Source organism: Aphelocoma coerulescens, chromosome 22, assembly GCF_041296385.1.
Source record: "Aphelocoma coerulescens isolate FSJ_1873_10779 chromosome 22, UR_Acoe_1.0, whole genome shotgun sequence".
NCBI lineage: Eukaryota > Metazoa > Chordata > Aves > Passeriformes > Corvidae > Aphelocoma > Aphelocoma coerulescens.
This window is the reverse complement of record NC_091035.1, coordinates 4,580,148-4,600,220: the sequence shown is the minus strand read 5'-3', so window position 1 is coordinate 4,600,220 and position 20,073 is coordinate 4,580,148. Positions and strand designations below refer to the sequence as shown.

General features: G+C 64.5%; 1 protein-coding gene across 2 annotated transcripts; it reads right to left on the bottom strand.

Annotated features, from left to right (window-relative positions):
• Positions 1–1,826: 1,826 nt before the first annotated feature.
• On the bottom strand, positions 1,827–18,791 carry ADGRA2 (adhesion G protein-coupled receptor A2). Of its 2 annotated transcripts, none has more exons than XM_069035410.1 (19): positions 18,565–18,791; positions 11,372–11,443; positions 8,305–8,376; positions 8,127–8,198; positions 7,903–7,974; positions 7,631–7,794; positions 7,350–7,563; positions 6,861–7,025; positions 6,108–6,309; positions 5,873–6,022; positions 5,581–5,742; positions 5,224–5,433; positions 4,954–5,155; positions 4,555–4,763; positions 4,293–4,420; positions 3,768–3,891; positions 3,516–3,661; positions 3,285–3,374; positions 1,827–3,036 (listed from the first exon to the last, which is right to left on the bottom strand). In XM_069035410.1, the coding sequence occupies exons 1-19, from the start codon at positions 18,783–18,785 to the stop codon at positions 1,836–1,838; spliced, it is 3,876 nt and encodes a 1,291-aa protein (XP_068891511.1). In that variant the 5' UTR covers positions 18,786–18,791; the 3' UTR covers positions 1,827–1,835. The 2 variants fall into 2 exon arrangements, with proteins under 2 accessions (XP_068891511.1, XP_068891512.1); XM_069035411.1 differs by having other exon boundaries at positions 5,873–5,980.
• Between the last annotated feature and the right edge of the window lie 1,282 nt (positions 18,792–20,073).

Genomic DNA, 20,073 nt, shown 5'->3' with positions numbered 1-20,073 from the left:
CCAGGTTTTCCAGGGCAGGCACGAACTTCTCATTCTTCAGCAGAATGACTTTGTGAGGGTCAAAAAACTGCAGGCCAGGCTGTATTTGAACATGAAGTCTGAGAGAAATAACAGCAGATCTTGGCAGATTGGCATATCTTTAATATATTAAACAAAACATATCTGCTAGAAACATTCTATTCATATAAAAATGCAAAAAGACCCCCTTAAAGGCATTTCTTTGGCATATTTCCCTTCCCTCCCCCCGGATATTGCAGGAAGCTCTGTTGATATGTCATTCGCTTGTAAACAGACAAAACAAAGTGTAATTAAGAATACAAAGCTTTTTCTCTAATACTGTCACAATGCAGCAAGCGATAGAACCACGGGGCATCAGCCAGGCTGGGGAGGCTGCAGGAGCCACAGCAAGGGTTTGAACTGTGTTAAATACCAGGGACAATGAAATACTTAAACATTTAATTGGGCAGAGAAGCCGAGGCAGGCGGACAGTGGCATGTTAAGCCCAGGGGTGCCCCAGCCCTGTGGGGTGAGTGGTTCCCAGGGGAGACCGATCCCCACTAAGTGCTTTTTCCTCCCCTGGCTCGTGGCCCTGCCAGCCCCACGACCCCTCGGAGGTAGCTACGTAATTAAACTCATTTGCATGGAGGGGAAACTGAAGCAGGGGAGGCTGGAGAGGGCAGGGGAGGCACCAGGCTCCCACCTTCCCCCTGTGCTTTGCTGCAGCCTCTCTGCGGCCTGCCTGCTTTACCTGTGTGCTGGGAAAAAGGGGAGACTTGTTTTTCAGTGGGAACAATAAGTGCTTATCCAGGTTCCAGCCCTTTGCACCATGGGAACTGTCCGAGGAAGGTCCCCAATTCCTTGGCATCATTCTCCTGCATTCCCAGGAATGGTCCCTGCTCCCCAGAATGGTCTCTGCCTTCTTAAGAGCAAGCCTAGGTCTTTTCTGGGCTTGAGCCCCTGGATTAAGGACACAGAGCTGCTCTGGGTCTCTCCCACATCTTGGTTCTTTGGTGCTTTGGCACAGAGGGTCAGTCCTGGCTCCAGCAGTAGCACAGCTCTGCCAGCCCACCCCACTGCATGGCTTGAGCCTCTGAGGGCCTGGGAGCATTTTCTGGCTGTGTCTGGAGCCTTTTCTGGCCGTTATTTTAGTGTCTGGCGTTAAAGCAGTGCAGACAATCGCCTCACCTTGGAGCTGAGGCTCCTCTTACCTTGTGCTTGGCTTTTCGATATGGCTTCAGCACCGCCCAACCCCCAGGGCTGACACGCGGGTAGGAACATTCCAGAGGGAGCAGCTGCTCTCCAGAAGCAGTTTGCTCAGGCTGGGGCTGCGGTGCCTGGACGTAAAGGGCGCTTGGAGTGGTCCCTCAGCGGGAATATTGCAGTCGTGGCACGAGTGGGCCCTGGCCCAGCGCCCGCTCCCCGGGCACAGGGGCGGGAGCGGGGCCCTCGCGTCACTTACGGCTCTGTCTATACATATATACATTCAATAATATAGCTTTGAAAAATAGACATTTCCTCTGTATAATATAAAATAGCATTTAGGATCAATCTCAAGTGACATGCAGGAGTGATTAAAGCACGGCTGCAATTCTGGCTGCTGACGGGCAAGGATTGCCTGGAGCCGCCGGCACCGCGGCGGGAAGCTCGGAGCCTCCTCGGGGAGATGGGTGGGCCCGGGACCGCGCTGTGCCCGGGGGAGCCGCAGCCGCCGGCCGTGCCGCCCACCCCTGCTAGTGCATGCGGTGATTGCCGCAGCGCTGCCACCGCCATGGCCCGAGCAGCTCCGGCCGCGGCTCCCGCAGGAAAACGCTGCGGCCGTTGGTCCTTCCCCACCTTCACACGGTGGTTTCGCTCTTCCACAGGCCTGTCTTCATGCCGGCCACGCTGTCGGCGCTGGCCAGGTTGATGTCGTACTTGCTGCCCTTGAGGCCGCCGTTGTGGCTGCCCACGTTGAGGGGGTACGAGCGGCGCTTCGCCTCCCTCTCGGCGCTGCCGCCCGGCCGCAGGTTGTCCCGGCTGCCGCTCCTCCGGCGAGCCTCGGCGAAGTCGGGCACCCTCCGCCCGCCGTCGCTGCCCTCCGAGGGGCTGGGCACCGCCTCCCCATCCTGCGCCGCCCGCGGCCCCGCGCGGCCGCCGCTGGCCGGGCTGGTCCTGCCGCTGGGGTAGCTCTCGGAGTGGCTGTTGTGGAGGCTCCCGCTCTCGCTGGACGGGTGGTCCGAGGGGCCCCGCAGCATTTTCAAGCGGTGGTGCTTCCCGTCCCGGCACGGCTTAGTTCTGCCCCGGTGGCTCCTGCGGCCGTGGAGGTTGCTGGTGTGCCTGACGGGCTTCCCGTCGGCAGGGTCCGGCTCCGGGCAGGGCGCCGGGCGAGCGTCCGCCTGGCTCTGGGCTACCTGCAGGTTGGTGAGCTTGCAGCGGCCCCCGGCAGAGCCGGCGCTGCTGGGCGAGGAGGAAGAGGAGGCGCCGGAGCGAGCGGCGTCTGGGTCGCAGCCGATGAAGACCTGCGAGCCGTCCTCTGGCCCCAGCCCGGGGTGGACGTAGGCCTGCATGGGCAGCGCGTTCCGGTACGACGGGCAGCAGGAGAACCAGGAGCTGAGCACGTCCCGGCGCCGCAGGCAGTGATGGACGAAGATGAAGAGCCCCAGCGCCACGGCGGTGACGCCGTAGAGGCAGCTGAAGACGATGTTCAGGTACCAGCGCTGGGACACGGCCATGGCGCCGAACGTCCACAGGGCCACGTACAGGGCGTGGGTGGCCACCAGTGCCCAGAACTGCACCCGCAGAGAGTAGACGCCGTCCCCCTCGGGGCAGGGCGGCCCCGAGTGCAGCGTCACCGAGATGGACCCAGAGTCTGTCAGGAGGTCGCTGGTCCCCCCCAGCCGTGGCGGTGGCTCCAGCGGCTCCGGGATGTCTTTCCGGTGTGAGGGTCGGCACTGGAGGCTGAGCCCGGCACAGAGGAAATAAATCCAGGTGACGAGCAGGATGAAAGCCACGGGGACGTAGAAAGCGCCCAGGCTGGGCCGCCACACCAGCCAGCAGCTGTGCGGGAGGAGAGGGGCTCTGAGGGGTCGTGGTGCGGAGCTGCTTGGCACCCTCCCTGATGGCACGGGCTCTGTGGAGCCGTGCTCGCTGTCTGGACGATTTTTTCCCAGTATACGGGTAACTCTCGGGAAAAACCTCACCGACCTTTTCCCAAACTTCTCCAGATTCCCAGTGCCACCAGTTCCCCTGCCCCAGAGGGAGGCCACCCATGTGGGAGGAATGAAGGGTCGAGCAGTGGCACTTACTAGGGGTTGTTGTCGTGGTAGTTTTGGATGTTGACAGCTGCTGTGATCCCACAGATGATGAGGGGGATCCCGCCAGCGATCAGGTAGAACCTGGGGGGGGAGGGGGAAGTGTCACTGCACACCTGGAGCCCGTGGGAGAGCACAGGATGGGCTTGTCCAGAAGAGCAAGTCCTGCCCAAGCCCCTGGAGATGCCCCCGCGGGGCCGGGGCAAGGGCAAGGGGAGTCCATACCGCAGCATGGGTCTGGGGGCTGCCTGGGACGTGTCCCCATCCGGCTGCTGCGGTGCCTTCCAGGTCACCTCCTTGTAGAGCACTCGGGCTTTCACCGCCATCCAGAGCAGCGTGGAGAGGGATGAGTAGTGCAAGATGATGCCAACCTGCGGGAGGAGGCCTTGGTTGGGGAGGGGATGCTGCAGACATGGCCGTGCCCCCCAGTCCCCGTCCCGCAGGACCCCGCGGTGCTGGACTCTGCCCGGTACCCACGGCCTGGCACACGGCCCGGTAGCCGGTGAGGGTGATGCCTCCCGCGAAGACGGCGGCCGTCATGGCGATGTGGAAGCAGAGGTTAAGCAGCATGTGCCAGCCTTTCCGCGGGATGAGGATGGTGCTGGAAGAGCAAGAGGCACAGTGGGCACCTATGAGCTCCAGCCCGACCCCAGGAGAGCCACGGCTCCCTTCGGCACAAATCCTGCATCGGGGGGGATGCACCAACAGCCTATCCCCGGCCATGGAGCGTGGCTGGAGGAGGAGATGTACAGGTGCGTGCCTGCACGTGGGCGAAGGACCAGGACCCAGGGCACCTGGGGCAGTGCCACTTGCCAGGCAGCACATTCCTGGAGGGTCATCGTCTGAGAACCCATGTCCTAAAGGGCTGTGTCACTGGACGGCCATCCCCACACACCTTCTCCTGGCTGTTGGCACCTGGGGAGCTCCTCCCACTGCCCAAAGAGATACCCACCCCAGCACAGCCCGCAGACCCCCACCACAGGCACCGAGACGCTCCCTCACCCGTGGTGGACGATGTAGGTGATGATGGTGGTGAAGAGGCAGAGCAGCAGCACGGCCGTGCAGGTATACATGGCCGGGTGCAGCACCTCGGCAGCACCTTGTGCCTCGCTGGGGAACCCACTGAGCTCCTGCACAGCACAGCACAGCCCGTCAGACCCCACAGCACCCTCCCTGTGCCCCTGGCCCACCCCACCACCCTCCTGCAGCTCCCCCACTCCCCACCGCAGCAACACTCCCACCCTGCTGCTCGCCAGGCACCTACCATGAGCACGGCCACGTTGCTGAGGTGCCGGCAGTGCAGGGAGGTGACATTGGGCTCGCGGGCGGCCAGCTGGCACCCCTCGGCACTCCAGCCCCCCATGCCTCCCAGCACCTCGAAGTTCCAGTACGCAGCCACGGGGTCCGTGCCCTCCCCGGGGTGTCGCAGGGACACAGCCACCGGCTCTGACAGGTTCCCCACTCCACAGCCATCTGCAGCCACAGAGAAACCTGGTCGGCAGGACAAGTGACACCCCCAGAGGGGCTGGACACAGGGGACCCTCCACATTCCATAGGCACACTGCCATCTCCCCATGAGGACCCCGGGGATGGCGCTGCGCTGCGGGGCCACCAGCACAATGCCCCAGGGAGCCCCAGAGGGCACCCCCCATGCCGCCCTTACAGGTCCCGGCGTAGATGACGGGGGTGGCCACGCTGCGGCGTTTGCCATCGTCAGCCAGGCGGGAGGAGTTCCCGGTGCTGCAGAAGAGTTTCCCGTTGCGGAAGACCAGCAGCTGGAGCTTGCAGTCGGCCCCCGGCATGGCTGGGACTGGGCTGGCGAAGAGGCTGGGGGGCAGCTGGATGGAGGCCAGGGCGATGCTGTTCTGCGGGTGCACGGTCACTGGTGAGCAGGGGCCAACCCCCAGCCCCCCAACCCCCGGCATTTCTGTACCTTGATGTGGAAGCTGGTCAGGGAGACGTTGGGCCGCCCCGTGGTGCAGCGGAGCCTGAGCTGCTGGTCGGGCATGGGCTCGGCCCCTGGCTCGGCCAAGGGAGGACGTCCTGGGGGGACCCCCTCCCGCCGCTGGAATGCCACGCAGCTCAGCCCCACGTAGCTCTCGGGCTTTACCACGTAAGCCTCGAAGGCGATGTTGCGAGAGTTCTGCCAGGCACAGCACCGTGGGGTGGTCATCAGCCCTGGCACGGGCAGAGACTCCCCTGGCATCGCCAGAGACCCCACACCAGCAGCCCACCCACTCCTCCCTCTGCATCCTCCCCGTACCCAGCCCCACCCCGTGTTCCCCCTCACCACTGCCATGTGCTGGGAGTTGCTGCCCAGTGTGTGGGCTGCGATCCTCTCCAGGGAGCGCACGATGCTGGAGCAGGCCTTCTCCTCCTTCTGAGACATCCACAGGATGTGGTCGTCCACCAGCATGATGTTGCTGGCCATCTCCACGATCACGTCTGTCAGCTGGGGACAGCAAGCGGCTCTGCAAAGAGCTACTGCCATCCCCCGTGGAAACACCCCAATTCATGCTTTTCCACCCCAAAAACACCAGGCTGCACTGGGGCAAGCAGGGGACACCCGCAGTGCTCATTACCTGCTTGATCTGGTCCACGTAGCCAATAAACTTCTCTATCATCTGGGCCACATAGAGAACATCAACCATGTCTGAGAAGTTGGCTGCCTCGGCCGTGTAGACGCGGAGCTGGTGGGCCAGGGTCAGGGCGTTGGAGGCGTTGATGGGCATCTGCAGGGCGGCACGGCCACGGCGGGGCCACGGTCACCGGCTGTGCCCCCTCCGGCCCAGCCGAGCCCCCGGGCCCCCCACTCACCAGCACGAAGGTGTAGAGCACTCGGGTGATGTCGTTGGTGTAGAGGCAGTGGGAGTAGTCGCCCTCCTCCCAGCGCCCGGTGCGGTCGCAGCGCCGCCACGCCTGCTTCTCGCCCGCCGAGCCCGCGCCCGCCGGCCCCGCGGCGAACGGGTGCTGCAGGCAGGGCTGGTAGGCCGTGATCCCTGCCAGGGTGCGGGGCCACCTGCGGGCACCCGCGCACAGTGACCGCGGGGCACCCGCCACCAGCAGCCCCGCCCCGAGCCGGCTCCCCCCGTGCGGCCCCTGCGCAGCGCCACCCGCACCCCCTCCGCAAGCCGCCGCCGCCGCTGGGCTCTGGGGACGCTCGTGTGATGCTCCCCCAAAAGCCCCCATCCTCTCCAATCCCGAATCCCGCTCGGCTCCGGCAGCGCAGGGGGAAGCAGCGGGCAGTGGGGGGGGGCACCGCTAATTTAAGCCACATTGACTGTGCCAGTAATTTCTATTCCGTAAGGGCCCCGCCGGGGTTACGGCGGGCGCCCGGAGCCTTTTGTCTCGTGCCAGAGAAATTCCAACACCTCTGCTGCTGGAGCCAGGCTGCGCCGCCGGCACGGGAAGCCCTTCAAAAGCGCCCGCGCTCCCCGCGGCCGATAATCGCTACCAGACGCGCGGTCACCTGCGGCGAGGAGAGGCCCCCGCACGCACCGCTCGCTGTCCATGCGGCACCGGCCACGGGTGTCCCCCCCGCCACAGCACTTGCGCCACCGCGGTCCCCACCTGAAGTCCCCGCGGTTGTTGGTGACCCGCTCGGCAGGGCAGTAGGATGCGGAGGTCTCCAGCACCACGATCTCCACCTTTTTGCTGACGTTACCCTGGGAGGTGGAGACGGCGCATTCCCACTCGCCGTTGGCGGAGACGTGGATGTTGGAGAGGATGAGCTCGCTGCGGGCAGAGGAGACGGGCTGGCACGGCGGGGCTCCCCCAAGCTTGGGGGCGTGGGGACACACTCCATGAAGCACCGCAGGTACCCACAAACCTGTGAGCCCTGTGCCCACGCGTGTCCGTCCCTGTCCCCATCCCCATGTGGTCTCTATTGCCATCCCCATCTCATTTCCATCCCTGTCCTCATCTCATCCCCATCTCATTTCCATCCCTGTCCCCATCTCATCCCCATCCCATCCCAATCTCTGTCCCCATCTCTATCCCAATTCCATCTCCATCCCAATCTCATTCCCATTCCCATTCATTCCCATCCCCATCCCTTACCTGGTGATGAAGGTGCAGTCATGGATGAGGCTCTCCTCCACGATGATGCCCGTCTGCTCATCCTCCTCCACGGGCTCGCGGTTGTGGAACCACCGGATCTGGGTGCTGTTGTCCAGGTACGTGGCCGTGCACTGGAAGGGCAGCCGGTCGCCCTGGAAAACCACCTGGCGCAGCGACGGGATGAGGTGGTGGGTGTGCAGCTCCGGGGCTCCCGCTGCAGGGGACACAGGTGAGCCCGTGCCGCCGCCGCCGCCGCCGCCCCCGCCCCGGCCCCGGCTCACCGCAGCGGAGCTGCCCGTCCCGCGCCCCGCGCAGGGCGATGCCGCGCAGCTGCCGGGGGAACGCGCACGCCGTCCGCTCCGAGATCTGCGCCAGGCGCTCGCGGGCCCAGGGCAGCACCCAGCGCAGGTTGCAGTCGCACGTCAGGTACTCGGTGGCAAAGTCCCTGCAAGGGATGGTGTCACGGGGCACCTGCAGGGCTGGGGCGCCCACTAGCCCTGAGACCCTCGGCAGGGGCCTCCCTGAGCTCTGAAATCCCAGGGCACCAACTCACACAACTTTCAGGGAGGGGAGCTCGTCAAAAACACCGGGCGGGAGGCTGGAGAAGATGTTTCCAGACATGTTCCTGTGCGACAAGAGAGAAAGATGGCATGGAGGGGGCCAGGGAGCTGCTGGGAGAGGGGACACCTCCCAGGCCCCTTGTTGTGCCCACACACCCCCTCGCTGTCAGGAGACAGGGGACAGGGCTGGCCAGGATGTCCCCAGGGAGCTACTTACAGTCGGAGGAGGTTGGGGAGCCCCTGGAAGACGCTGGCACTCAGGCAGCCGATGCGGTTGTTGGAGAGGTCCCTGCAAGGCGAGTGAAGGGGCCATCAGAGCTGGCACCGCCCCACTGTCCCCGTTGTCATCCCCAGGGCCAGCCCCGTGTGGTCCGAGGGGCTGCACGGGCACTTACAGCCGCTTCAGCTCGGGGAGGCCGAGGAAGGCACCGGGCTGAACTGTGCTGATCAGGTTGTTCTTCAGGTCCCTGTGGGGAGACAGACACAGATCTTGGGGTGCGCTGTGGGGAGCCCCGTCCCCAGGAGACGCAGCACGGGGAGGCCGAGGCCATGAGCACACCCGTTCCACCCCCAGCCCCCATCTCCTTCCTTGCCCCCCCCAGGTACTGCCAACCCCCTGCGAGGGCCTCATTAACACTTTTCCATCCCATTTCTCTCTCGTTATCTCTCCAAGGGATGCAGGGAAGGCGCGAGGCTCCCCGCTGCTCCCGGGGGGATGCCAGCCCCTCGGCACACCCTGGGTGCCCTGCGGAGCACCGAGTGTCCCTGCACGCTGGCACTGGCTGCTGGCATTGGCCCCGCATTGCTTCCAGAACAGCGGTATCCCGGCGGGTTATCTCCTGTTGCGGGATAAGAACAGGGCTCTGCGGCCCTCGGGAAGCTCGTTTGAGCAATTAGCCTGATCAGGGGCTCGCCTGGCACAGCCGCGCGGGGTGGCTGCCGACAGAGCGGGGAGCGCTGGTGGCATCGGCCACTCTGTCCAGCCCCTGGGACCCGAGGCAACTTCTGCTGAGCACCGGCGCTGTCCGGGAGAGGAAATGGGATCCATATGGATCCGTGTTTATTTATAGCAGTCTCCACGGGCTCGTCGCTGGGTCTCCCGCTGCTCTCTGCCTGCGGCCCTCAGGACACCCCGTGAACCACAGCCCCGCTGGACGGCCACAAACCAGTGCCCAGGACGGGGAGCGGAGCAGCCCCTTCCAGCAGGCCCGGGGTGCGGGGGGGAGTCCCGCCGGAGAGGCGAGAGGGGCCCCTCAGGGAGAGGAAACGCAGCCGGCGTCATCCCGGCCCTTCTCGGCTGATGCAACGGCCCTGCCCACGCCTGCCTTTCCCAGCGTTCCTGACGGACAAACGCAGGTCCTGGCAGCCGCCGCGGCCGGCGGTGCGGGCAGGCGTGCGGGCAGGTGTGCGGGCAGGCGTGCGGGCAGGTGTGCGGGCAGGTGTGCGGGCAGGTGTGCGGGCAGGCGTGCGGGCAGGTGTGCGGGCAGGTGTGCGGGCAGGTGTGCGGGCAGGTGTGCGCAGGTGAGCGCCGGTGCTGAAGGAACAGCTCCGCTCACCTGCACCGCCCCCGCCAGCACCCGCCGCACCGAGGGCAGCCCCGCTGCCGACATCCATCCCACACACACCCGTCCCGAAAACCCCGCCTGTTTGCGCCAAGGGAGACCATCGGCACCAGCCCCCTGCCCCGCTGCGTGTCCCAGGGACTCCCACGCCACGGAACACCCCCAGCACACCCTGCCAGCCAAAACTTGCGGCCCCTGGCTCAGGTCTGGGGGGGTCTGGGTGCTGCAGGGACCACCAGCCGGGGATGGGACCCACCGGGGACCGTGCTGGGGCCCAGGGGCTTGCAGCCAGCCCGGCGCTTGGCCAGTGGCAGCCTTCCTCACTCAGGCACTTCCTCCCGCGGGCCACGGCCGGGGCTGCTGCTGATTTCCGATAAGGCTCCTCTCTTTCTCTGCTCTGCGCATTTGTCTTTGCATTTCCTCCCGTCCCGAGCCCCCTCCTCCCCCAGCCCCGGCCGGGTGAGCTGCAGGCGTGAGAGCCAGCAGTGGCTCAGTGCCACGTGTGCATGGGGACACCCCGCCACTACACGTGCATGGAGACCCCAATCACCACGAGTGCACTGAGATCCCCACTGCAGCAAACCAAGGACCTGAGCCATCCTGATTCACTGCCTAGAGCACGCTGGGCTGCACCCGCTGCAGCCCAGCACAGACAGACAGACAGATGGACTGAGTCCATCCTTGTCCCTGCTGTCACCCACCGAGCCTCCTCACATCCCTCCGGGGCCATTCCCAAGTGGGGCCCTGCTAATGAGCGCTCGCGGCCGCCGCCGCATACCGTCCCCACTCAGACTCATTAATCTCATTACGCCGCTACAAATCACTGGAGATGCCAAGCCCGAGGGGAGGTGGTCCTTGGGGGCACCGCTGACATCCAGGGAATGGGTTCTCCCCATTATGCTAGGACTCCAAAGCACCCACGGTGGGTAGCCAGGGTGGGTGGGGGCCTTGCCAGTCCCAGGATGAGAAGCGAGGGGCCCCGCAGCCCCCACGGTGTCCCTGCCATGCCAGCACGGGCTCCCCATGGGGCACGTCTGTGCTGCGGCCCCAAACCGACCCGATGAAAACAATTATGGCTCCTGTCGAGGGCAATCAGGCGCGGCACAGTGCGATGCGGCCGGCCGGGGTGGGGGAATGCTGCCCACCCGCCCCAGGCCCCCTCTGACCCCGTGGTGAGCAGGAGGTGACCTGGGGCAGTTGCTCTCCCAGGACATGGAGACCTTTAGGGGGACCCCAGGCACACGGGGGCTGCAGATCCATGGCCCTCCCCAGCTGTGGCCCCCCGGCTGCGCCACGACTCCTCCCCTGTGTCCCATGATCCCTCCCATTCATGAGGGTGCAGTGTCAGGAGCAGGAGGTGACCCCACACCTCGACCTGTGCTGGGGAGGACTCAGCTATGTGGGATGGTGTCCCTAAGGTGACTGCTTTTCACTCGCCCCAAAAACAGTCCCGTGGGGATTTCCACGGGAGCCCACACAGCGCAGGAATGCACGAGACCCTCACAGGGCCATGGCAGGGAACAAAACGCCCTCAGTGCCGGTCCCCTTGCCTGCATACCTACAGATCAAACCCATATGGGGGCCATAAATCTCCCCTCCTCACAGCTCCCTCCATAGAGATGCCTTTCATGGAGAGATAAGAAAGTTGACTTTGTTCGGGGGGACAATGTCGCTTTTCATACCGGCCCTCACGGAGCGCGGCCCCCCCGGCGCCTCCCGCCCCACGGCAGCTCCCGGGGTCCCTGCGATGCCCGTGGGTGCCAGTGGCAAATTCTGCGCTGTGGTGCTGGTCCTGCTGCAGCACATCAGGAGCCGAAAGCTAGTGATGGTGCTGCCATCCACCGTGGAAGCCCTGTCTGCATCCCACTGCCCCCCACCCTCCTGCCCGACCCTCACTCACAGCTTCTCCAGAGCCCGCAGCCCGAAGAAAGAGCCGTTCTCCAGCACCGTGATCTTGTTGTTGCTCAGCAGCCTGTGGGAAGAGCAGAGGGAGAGGGGCAGCCCCGTTACCTGACCTGCCACAGACCCCCAGCCGTCTGGTGACCCAGGAGGGGAGTGAGGACAGGCAGACCCCCACAAGACGCCACTGCCCTGGCAGTGCCACTGCGGTGGTGGCTGTGGAGAACTCCAGGCACAGGCTTGCGTGGCCAGGTAGGAGCATGGAATGCAATGGCCGTGTTGGGACGCAGAAGCTGTGCTGGGATGCTCTGCATGGTCTCCATGCCATGGACCACCTGGACTGACTGCCACGGGATCCCCGTGCTGGCTCCCGGGGCATCACCTTGGTGCAAGGAATTACACGTGCAGGAGATGACCCCCGCCCCAGCACCAAGAGGACACCCCAAGGACCTGCAGCCAGGAGGGGGCCGCCTGCTCCTGATGGTCATGGTATTGTGGCTATCCCAGCAAGGAGATTTTATCCCAAAATGAACAGCTTTGCTGACCAAAGGGCCCCTTGTGGGGTGATGGGAGAGGACGGAGGGCACCAGCACCCGACGATTCAGCCAGGAGCTCATTAAAGCTCATCAGTGCAATTAGCAGAGCCAGACCCAGCTCTCGGGGACCAGCGTTGGCTCCCCGGAGCTCCCGTGCGGCCCCGTGGGCACCGGCGACGCCAGCGCCGGCAAAGCGACCCGGAGACGGAGCGGGGGCAGGCGGCAGCCGGGCCGGGAGGGCATCCTGGAGCCCTGGCCGGGGGGAGCTGCGGGAAAAAAGGGCTCATTGAGGGCCGGGCCGGGGCTGTTTACACACGGGCGGGCTCGGCGGCCGGGCTGAATGGCCGCTGTGTGCTGCAGCCCGGCCCCTCCGGACGCGCTGCCCGCGGAGCCGCCGCCGCGCTCGGCTCGGGGCAGGACCGGGACCGGGACGTGCAGCCCCCCGCAGGCCGGGTGGGAGGGAAGGGCCGGGGTCTGGCAGCGCAGCCCCCGCATCCTGTGCTAATGAGGAGCCGCCACCGGGCACCGGCGCGCCCGCGGGGCCCTCGACCCGGCCGGCGGGGAGCGGAAACGTCCGGCGGCCCGGACAGCTGCAAATTGCTTCCACACGCCGGCGGCCGGAGCTGCCACGGCCAGGGCCATGTCTGACCCTCTCCTCCCTGCCGGGAGCACTCTTTGCCAAGGCTCGGCTCTCCCCAGCAGCGAGCACCGGTGCCGGCTCAGCCCGGGACCCTTCCCAGAGCAGGGGACAGCTTCCAGGGATGTTTCCATCGCTCCTGGCACAGCCCCAGCAGCCCATGGCGCGCCCCAATTCCCCGTCACGGCCATCGGTGGGGGCTGTTGCTCAAGGCCGTGCGGGCCCCAAGGGCTCCAGGAGGTTTTCATTCCAGCGGCAGGAGATTTCACAACCCAGAACACGGGCTGTGAGGGGGGATGCAGCCGTGGCTCCAGCGTGGTGGCAGAGCCGGCAGGGCCGGAGCACCAGACCTGCACCGCACTGGGAACGCGGCCCTCGGCTGACCCCCGGGGATGGTCGCTCTCCTCACAGACCCCCGGCACCATCCGCACCTCTGCCGTAACACCGCAGCTCCTGCCTTAAAAGGCAACGCTCCTGGCTTCCAGCAGGAGCGGCTGCCCCCGTGATCTGCAGCCAGCGACACCCTCCCCGGGGGGACCTCGGCCGAGGGCAAAGCCACCCCTGCAGCCCCTCCAGAAAAAGGCCGGGACCCCGCACGGTTCAGGGCACCCTGAGCTGTGGGTGCTGCCCAGGTCTGTCCTTTCTCAAGGAGAAGAGATCCTTGACTAAAAGGAGGGGTTGGCACAAAAAGGCTGTGCTGACAGTGACAGTTTGCCCAAAACTTTTCTTCCTGGCAAAACTCTTCCTGGGTAGGGATCCTGGCTCTTTTCTTCCCTATCCCACAGAAGCCATCTGGGTCGCACTCCCCAGTTACAACCCACATCCTCCAACACGGGTTTGTTTTGTTTTCTCTAGTTTCATGGATATTATGTTCCAAATTGTTTTCTATTTGGTTTTGCTTTTTTTTTTTTCTTTTTTCTTTTTTTTCCCCAGGAAGTTCTCATCAGGCTCCACGGCACTTTCCATTCCCACATGTCCACAGGCAGCAGAGCCGTGTGTGGGTCCTTGGCACTGTCCCCTTGCAGGATATTAACTGAGAACCCCCAAAATACAATGGGGTCAGTGTGCCTACGAGGCCACCCCAGCCCAGCACACGGGGGTCACGGGCCAGCAGCCCCTGAGCCACACTGGGAGCCCAGCTGTCGGCATGTGGGGATGGACCCGGAGCCCCCCACTGCATTTCAAACTCTGAGAGCTGTCCCTGGGAGGAGGGATCAGCCGGGGGGAAGGGGATGGAGGGCTGTAAGCCAAGCCACTGCCCCCAGCTCACTGAGGCCAAGCAGCTGTTGGTGGGCTGGGAGATCCGGGCAGGGGTTGCAGTGGTTTCCCATATGCTCACTGAGGCCCGGGGATGCAGAGGGGACTCAGTGCCCTCACATCCCACCCATCAGCAGGCTTGGCAGGCCATGGAAACAGAGCTGTGGCCTTTGGAGCTGTTGCTCAGCTCCGGCCCCAGGCTGGGACCCCTCAGCTCAGCAAGAGAACCCCCAGTCCAGGCTTGGAGCGATGTGCCTGGAGGGAGGGCTGGGGATCCCTCTCACCAACCCAGCTGTCTCCATGCCACTCCAGAATCCTCCCGCCCGGAACGGCACCTCCATCCTGCCCGGTGCCCTGAGACCCTCCGGCTGCACGGAGCGTGGGCGGGCGGGGGGCTCCTGCCGGGGACAGCCCCGCCACGGGGACAATAATCGGCTAATTGAGCGGTGGCTGGAAAAGTCCCTCTGGACAATGCGGGGATTAAGGACTGGAGCATGAAGTCAAACGGAAACGATGGGGGATGCGTGGTGGGGATGGCAGGGGGAGCCCCAAGGAACATCCTCCCATCCCGCGGGATCCAGGCCTGGAAGGGGTGCAGCATCCGTGCTCCAACCCCCCTGCTCCAGGACTGTGGGGGCTTGGAGCCCGCGAGGCTGCCGGCAGGGAGATACAGTTCCCTTCTTCTTCTTCTTCTCCTCTTTTTTCATCTCAAAAAGAGGAGCCAAAAGTGAAAAAAACAAGATTGTTTTTTCAAGAGTGCTGGAATCCACTTGGATAAATAACAGCTCCAGAAACTGGGCTGCTGAAACAATAAACTTCCTCTGGACCCAACCAAAAAAGGACGCGGGGAGACGGTGGCTCCCCAGCCTGGGCAGGGCAGGCAGCGGCGCGGGGGTTCCTGGGGGGGCCGCGGTGGGGGTGGGGGCCCGGCCCGGCTCTGCTCTCCAAGTGCATTAATTCAAAGCATATGCCCGGAGCAGATACGGCACAGGCTGCGCCCCGAGCACGGCTCGCTGCTCTGCACAGGGATTTCGGGAAGAGAAAAGAGGGGCCCCGGGGCTGGTGAGAGGTGCTGAAGGCTCTGGCAACGAGAAAGGTTCTGGAGGTGGCAGTATCACAGGGGGGACACGCAGCAACCCAGAGGGACCCCACAGAATCCCAGGGGGACTATGCAGCATCCCAGAGGGACCCACAACATCCCAGGGGGGAACCCACATTCCAGGAAGGACCCCACAGTTCCCAGAAAGAACCTTGCATTCCGGGGGGAACCCTACAGCATCCCAGAGGGGACCTTGCATCTTCCAACCCAATGGGGCTGGAGAACCAAAGACCTGGCAGGGATCCCCCCTCCCTGCTTTGTTTGGGTGCTCAGGGGCTCTTCCCCTCCCTGTGCCATGCCCGGGCGTTTCCTCCAGCCTCACGTCACGCTGGGCTATTTCGGATGGTGAAAATTATTGTTCCAAGCCTCGGCTTTTGTTAGCACAGGAAAAATAAGCCCCAGAGAGAGGGCAAAGCCTCCAGAGCTGGCCTGGGCCGGGATGTTCCGAATCACCAGGCAGCACCACGACCTGCAGCCCCTGGAAAACCCAAACCTGATGGAGCTGCAGCCCAATAAACAACAAATAAAAAGCTGAAGGAGGCTTGAGAAAGGAACCATCTGTAAGGCCCGGGATAGAGCGGCCTTGGAGCGGGGAGTTCAAGTAGAACTGGAAATTGGTCATAAGTCAAAGCCCTCTATTCCCTGCAGACAATCTGTAATTTCAGTGCAATCAAGCTGTGCACATAAATGAGGCCTGTGCTGGGATTCCACATCTGGAAGAGGTTTGGGCTCCCGCCCGTGTGACAGCGGGGCTGGCCGAGGCTCTCCAGCTCTCGTTAGGGATATGGCGCTTTTTCCATCGGGCGATTAGCACAGGGGTCAGCTGGGGGGGATTAAAGCCTTGTTAATCCCTGTCTGCAGCACCCCGGCACCTCACAGCCACGCTGGAGGGACAGCCCCGAGAGGTGCCAAATCCCCTGGTCCTAACTGGAGCAGGATGTGGGGCTGGGGGCCACACTGTGCCCCAGGCTGCACTGGTGCCAGTCCTGCCAAAACAGCCAGGCCACCTCTCCAGGGCCACAAGTCAGAGCGGGGTGACAACCCCATGCACCAAGGCTGGCACCCCTCCTTCCTCCCTGCAGGGAGCTGGGCACAGGAATTAACCTGGGTGTGAACTGAGGTGGGTGTTGGAGGGCACACACCGTGTAACGTCTGCTGGGGCTGCAGGGCGGTGTGAGCATCACCCCCTCCCCACATCCACAGCCATCGCTGGAGATCCCTGCGAGGGCCCGAGGGAAGAGCAAGGAGACACAGCTCCGCTCAGCAGACACTCCCCATCAGACACCAACGTGTCCCCTGGGACTCTGGGACCATGGCCGAGCCCAGCAGTGGCTGCAGGGCAGGTCCTGGGGCCACAGGCATCCCTCATCCCTTGTCCTTTGTCCCTCATCCCTGCTCTGCCTGTCCGTGGACTTCGGTGCCAGCGCGCATTTCTCAGGCGTGGGGGGTAAATGTGCAGCAGCTGCCGCGGAGGCAGCGCAGGATTCCTCAGCACAGGCCTAATAATTAAAGATAAATAAAGCGAGAGTGTGGGAAAAAGCCAAATGAGAGGCGGGATGAGGGACCCACAGGGTGACAGACCTCCAGCCACTGAAGCTTCTCTGGCCGCCCGCCTGTCCCCAGCCGCTGCCTGGACAGCTGGACCTGCGGCCGAGCCAGGGTCCCTCCCGCGCTGGCGGCTGCTGGGAAGAGCCTCCCCGGTGCACAGCACTCAGGCACGCCCGATTCCAGGCTGGACCGGATGAGCGCTGGAACACGGCTCTGCTTTGAAGCGTTACTGCCCCAAACACATTTCCTGCAGCAGAGGCAACAGCAGTGCCGAGCACCCGGGAGGACAGAGGGGACCTGAGCACCCCGGGGCACAGGCAGGACCTGGCACCCCGGGGCACGTGTAGGAGCCCTGCTCAGACCCAGCTCACCCGCAGAATTCAAGATTCGGCTGTCCCCAGCAGGACGTCCCCAAGGCACGTGCAGCCCTTGCCACATTCCCGGGCCCCTCCACTCCCTGCTCGCACCCCAGTGGCTCCAGGAGACGCTCCCAAAGTCGGAGCCTCTGGTTTTGATTGTTCCATCTGGAAAGGGTTTGGAATAAATCATGTTTACTGCGCGAGAGCAGAGCCAGGGTCACCGCATATTTGTAGGTTTCTGCCTACGCCTGTAGGTTTCATGTCACGTTTTAGTGGGATCGTGTAATGCCCTAATGCTTCTGCACGGTCATCCCGGCCCCTCCGAGGGGGCCCTCGGCACAGCCCCCACTGGGAACAGCTGGGGAGGGCACTGGAGCAGGCATGGGATGGGATGCTTTTCCCAAATACAAACTGACAAAGGACTAAACATCCCTGCGAGCGTTTGCGCGGGGCTGACATACGAGGAAGGGCCATATGAGGAAAGACACGAAGAGCAAAACTCACTAGTGGGATGGAGAGCCCAGCTATCACCTGCCTGAGGCCCCCCAGTGTCCCCCACTGAGGGAAGCCCAGGACACCCCTCAGTGCTGCTGTTCTGGGACAATTTATGCTTTTAATGTGACCGTTGCACTCAGACCCTGCTCATGGCACCGTCCTGTAGCCCCGGCGTGTTCCATGCCTGCACTCCTCATGGGGACGCTGGTGCCAGCGGGGTCACCTTCGCTGCCACCATCACCCCAAACCGGAGCAGCGGCAACACGCCCCAGCGGGTTCGAGGATGTGGGAGCAGACAGGACGAGGCAGCCCCCAACCCCAATCCTCTTCAGCGTCCAACCAAACCCACCCGAGGAGGGGAAGGTGGGAGCCACGACCATGGGCAGGCTGGCATGGGCAGGCAGCACAGCCACCCCGACGGGACAACACTCCGGGTGAAAGCGACGTTCCCCCCGGCTGCAGCGCTGCCAGCCCAGTCTCCAATCCAGATTTTAATTCAAACATCTCCTCTGGAGTTATAAATAAACCCTGCAGAGAGCAGCGCGCGGCTGCCAGCTCCAGCCGAACCCCAACCCCCGGCACGGGGGCCGCGAGGAAGAGGAGCCTTCACGGATCAAGCAGCAGCTTTAGACCCTTTGCACAAACCCCGAACCCATTAACCGCTCCTGATCGCTGCTCAGTAAATATTTCCAGGGACAACAGTCACTTTCAAACAAAACCAGGCTCCCCAGCACACAGAAACGCAGCGGAGGGAAGCAGGAGAAGGAGCCCGTTTCCTGGATTTCCAGCTCACGTCCACACCAGCCCCGCGCTGCTGCCGCGCCGTAGGGACAGCGGGGTCCCCTCGGAGTCCAGAGCCACAACACCCCTATAACGCGATTTGAGCCACGTTACGCAGCACCGAGCGACGCTTTCGCTGGTGCAGAGAAGCTTATTGAGAGAAAAAAGTAACTTCGTCGCGCTCCCGACCCCACGGGGCTTCACTCCCGGTCTCCGTGTCCCCGATTCCCGTGTCCCCGCCAGCACCTGCCCGCCACGGGGCGACCCGGGGATCCCCCGCCGCGCAGCTCCAGCACGGAAAGGGCTCAGCGCGATCCACGCGTGGGTTCTCGTCCCGCTCAGGAGGCCCCGGGGCAGCAGCGCCCGGCCGGGGCGGCGCGGGGCAATGCCGGGCCGGAGGGAGATGCCCGGGGAGACGCCGGGGGCTGGGGGATGCCCGGGGCCGGGTGCGATGCCCGTGACGGTGCCGGTCGCGGTACTCACAGCGTGACGGTGCCCTCGGGCAGCAGGCGCGGCTCGGGCGGCGCGGGGAGCCCCCCGCCGCTGCAGACCACCCTCCGCCGGGGCGCGCCGGGGCCGCCGCCCGCCTTGGCCCGCTCGGCCGCGCACTTGCAGCCCAGGCTGAGCGCGGGGCAGCTCCGCGCACCGGCCCCGGGGCCGCTCAGTGCCGCCGCCAGCAGCACCAGCGCCGCCGCCCGCCGCATGGCCCCGGCCCCGGGCCACGGCTACGGGCTCCGGCTCCGCGCCCGCCGCCGCCCCGCTCCCCGGGGCGGCTCCGGCGGCGCCGCCTCCCCCGCTCGCCGCGCTCCGCCGCCGGCCCTGGCACCTCCCCCGGCCCGCCCCGGCCCGCCCCGGCCCCGCCGAGGGCAGCGGCTCGGCTCCCCCCCCCGACGGCACCGGCGTGGAGGAGCGGGGGAGACCCGCACGGAGCAGAGCGGGACTGCCGCGGGCAGGGGCCGGAGCCCCGTGGGGGTCCCCACGGAGCAGAGCTGGGGATCTGCGCTCCCCCCGGAGGGCTCCGGCTGCTCCCCACCCCGGGGCCGAGCTGGAGCCCTGCGTGGGTGGTCAGAGCCCACGCGGTCCACGCGGACAGCCTGCGGTGCCTCGCTGTGACATCCCGGCCGTGACAAGCACAGGGTGCCGTGTCCAGAGTGGGGACACACACGTGGGCCCAGCAGATCCCCTGCGTACGGGAGTTGTGCGGTCTCCCGCTGCTCCCCGGGACCCCGCGCCGCGGAGGAACTCCCTGCAGAAACTCACACAGTTCACTCCCAGCCTCTGCTCTGCAGTGAACACTCGTCCCCCTCGGCTTCCCTGTTTGCTTCACTGCTTTTCACACTAAGTTCAATATTTTTCTTCCCGCTCCCCCCTCCCACGTCCCCGCTCCCTCTCGTCTGCCCAGGGCTCGGCTTCTCCGAGGCCCCGGCTCGCTGCAGCGTCAAATCAAAAGGGATCAAAAGCCGGCAATGAAGTCTGTGGGACCTCGTGCCAGGGAGCGGACACAAAGGGTCATGGAAGGACGACAAGACCTCGCTGGGAGTGCGGTTTCTCTCCAGGACCAATAGTTCCTGGAGGGGAAAAGAAATTTATTCCTCTCTCGAAATAAATGCAACTCGCCGTGGCAGTGGGCACCGGGGAGCAGAGATGCTGCTCAGCTCGCACTCCAGACTGCTCCCACCTGTGCTCTTGGTTGGGAGAACAAGAGCCCGGTGCCCTCAGAGCTCCGAGCCCGGGCACCCGCTGCCTCCACCCAGGCAGGGACAAGGACTGTGTCCCCAAGGGCTCTTCCATGGCCAGTCACACCCCCACAGACCTTCCACCTTGGCACCGGGGGTCAACTGCAGGACCCCAGAGCCCTGGAGACTGGCATCATCCAGCGAGTAAAAGAGACAATGAGGTGTCCCACATATTTCCGGATTTTTACCTCCCCCCTCCCCTTTTTCCACTGAGCAGAATTTTCCCTTTCCAGATCTGTACCCGCCGGTCCCGTTG

Bases quoted from the DNA above. Each gene is read 5' to 3' on its own strand.
- ADGRA2 (XM_069035410.1), bottom strand. From the start codon at position 18,785: ATGCGGCGGGCGGCGGCGCTGGTGCTGCTGGCGGCGGCACTGAGCGGC. The intron at 7,795-7,902 runs GTGAGTTGGTGC...CATCCCTTGCAG, and splicing joins CTCCCCTCCCTGAAAGTTGT to GGACTTTGCCACCGAGTACC. The intron at 4,764-4,953 runs GTAAGGGCGGCA...CTGTGGCTGCAG, and splicing joins CGTCATCTACGCCGGGACCT to ATGGCTGTGGAGTGGGGAAC.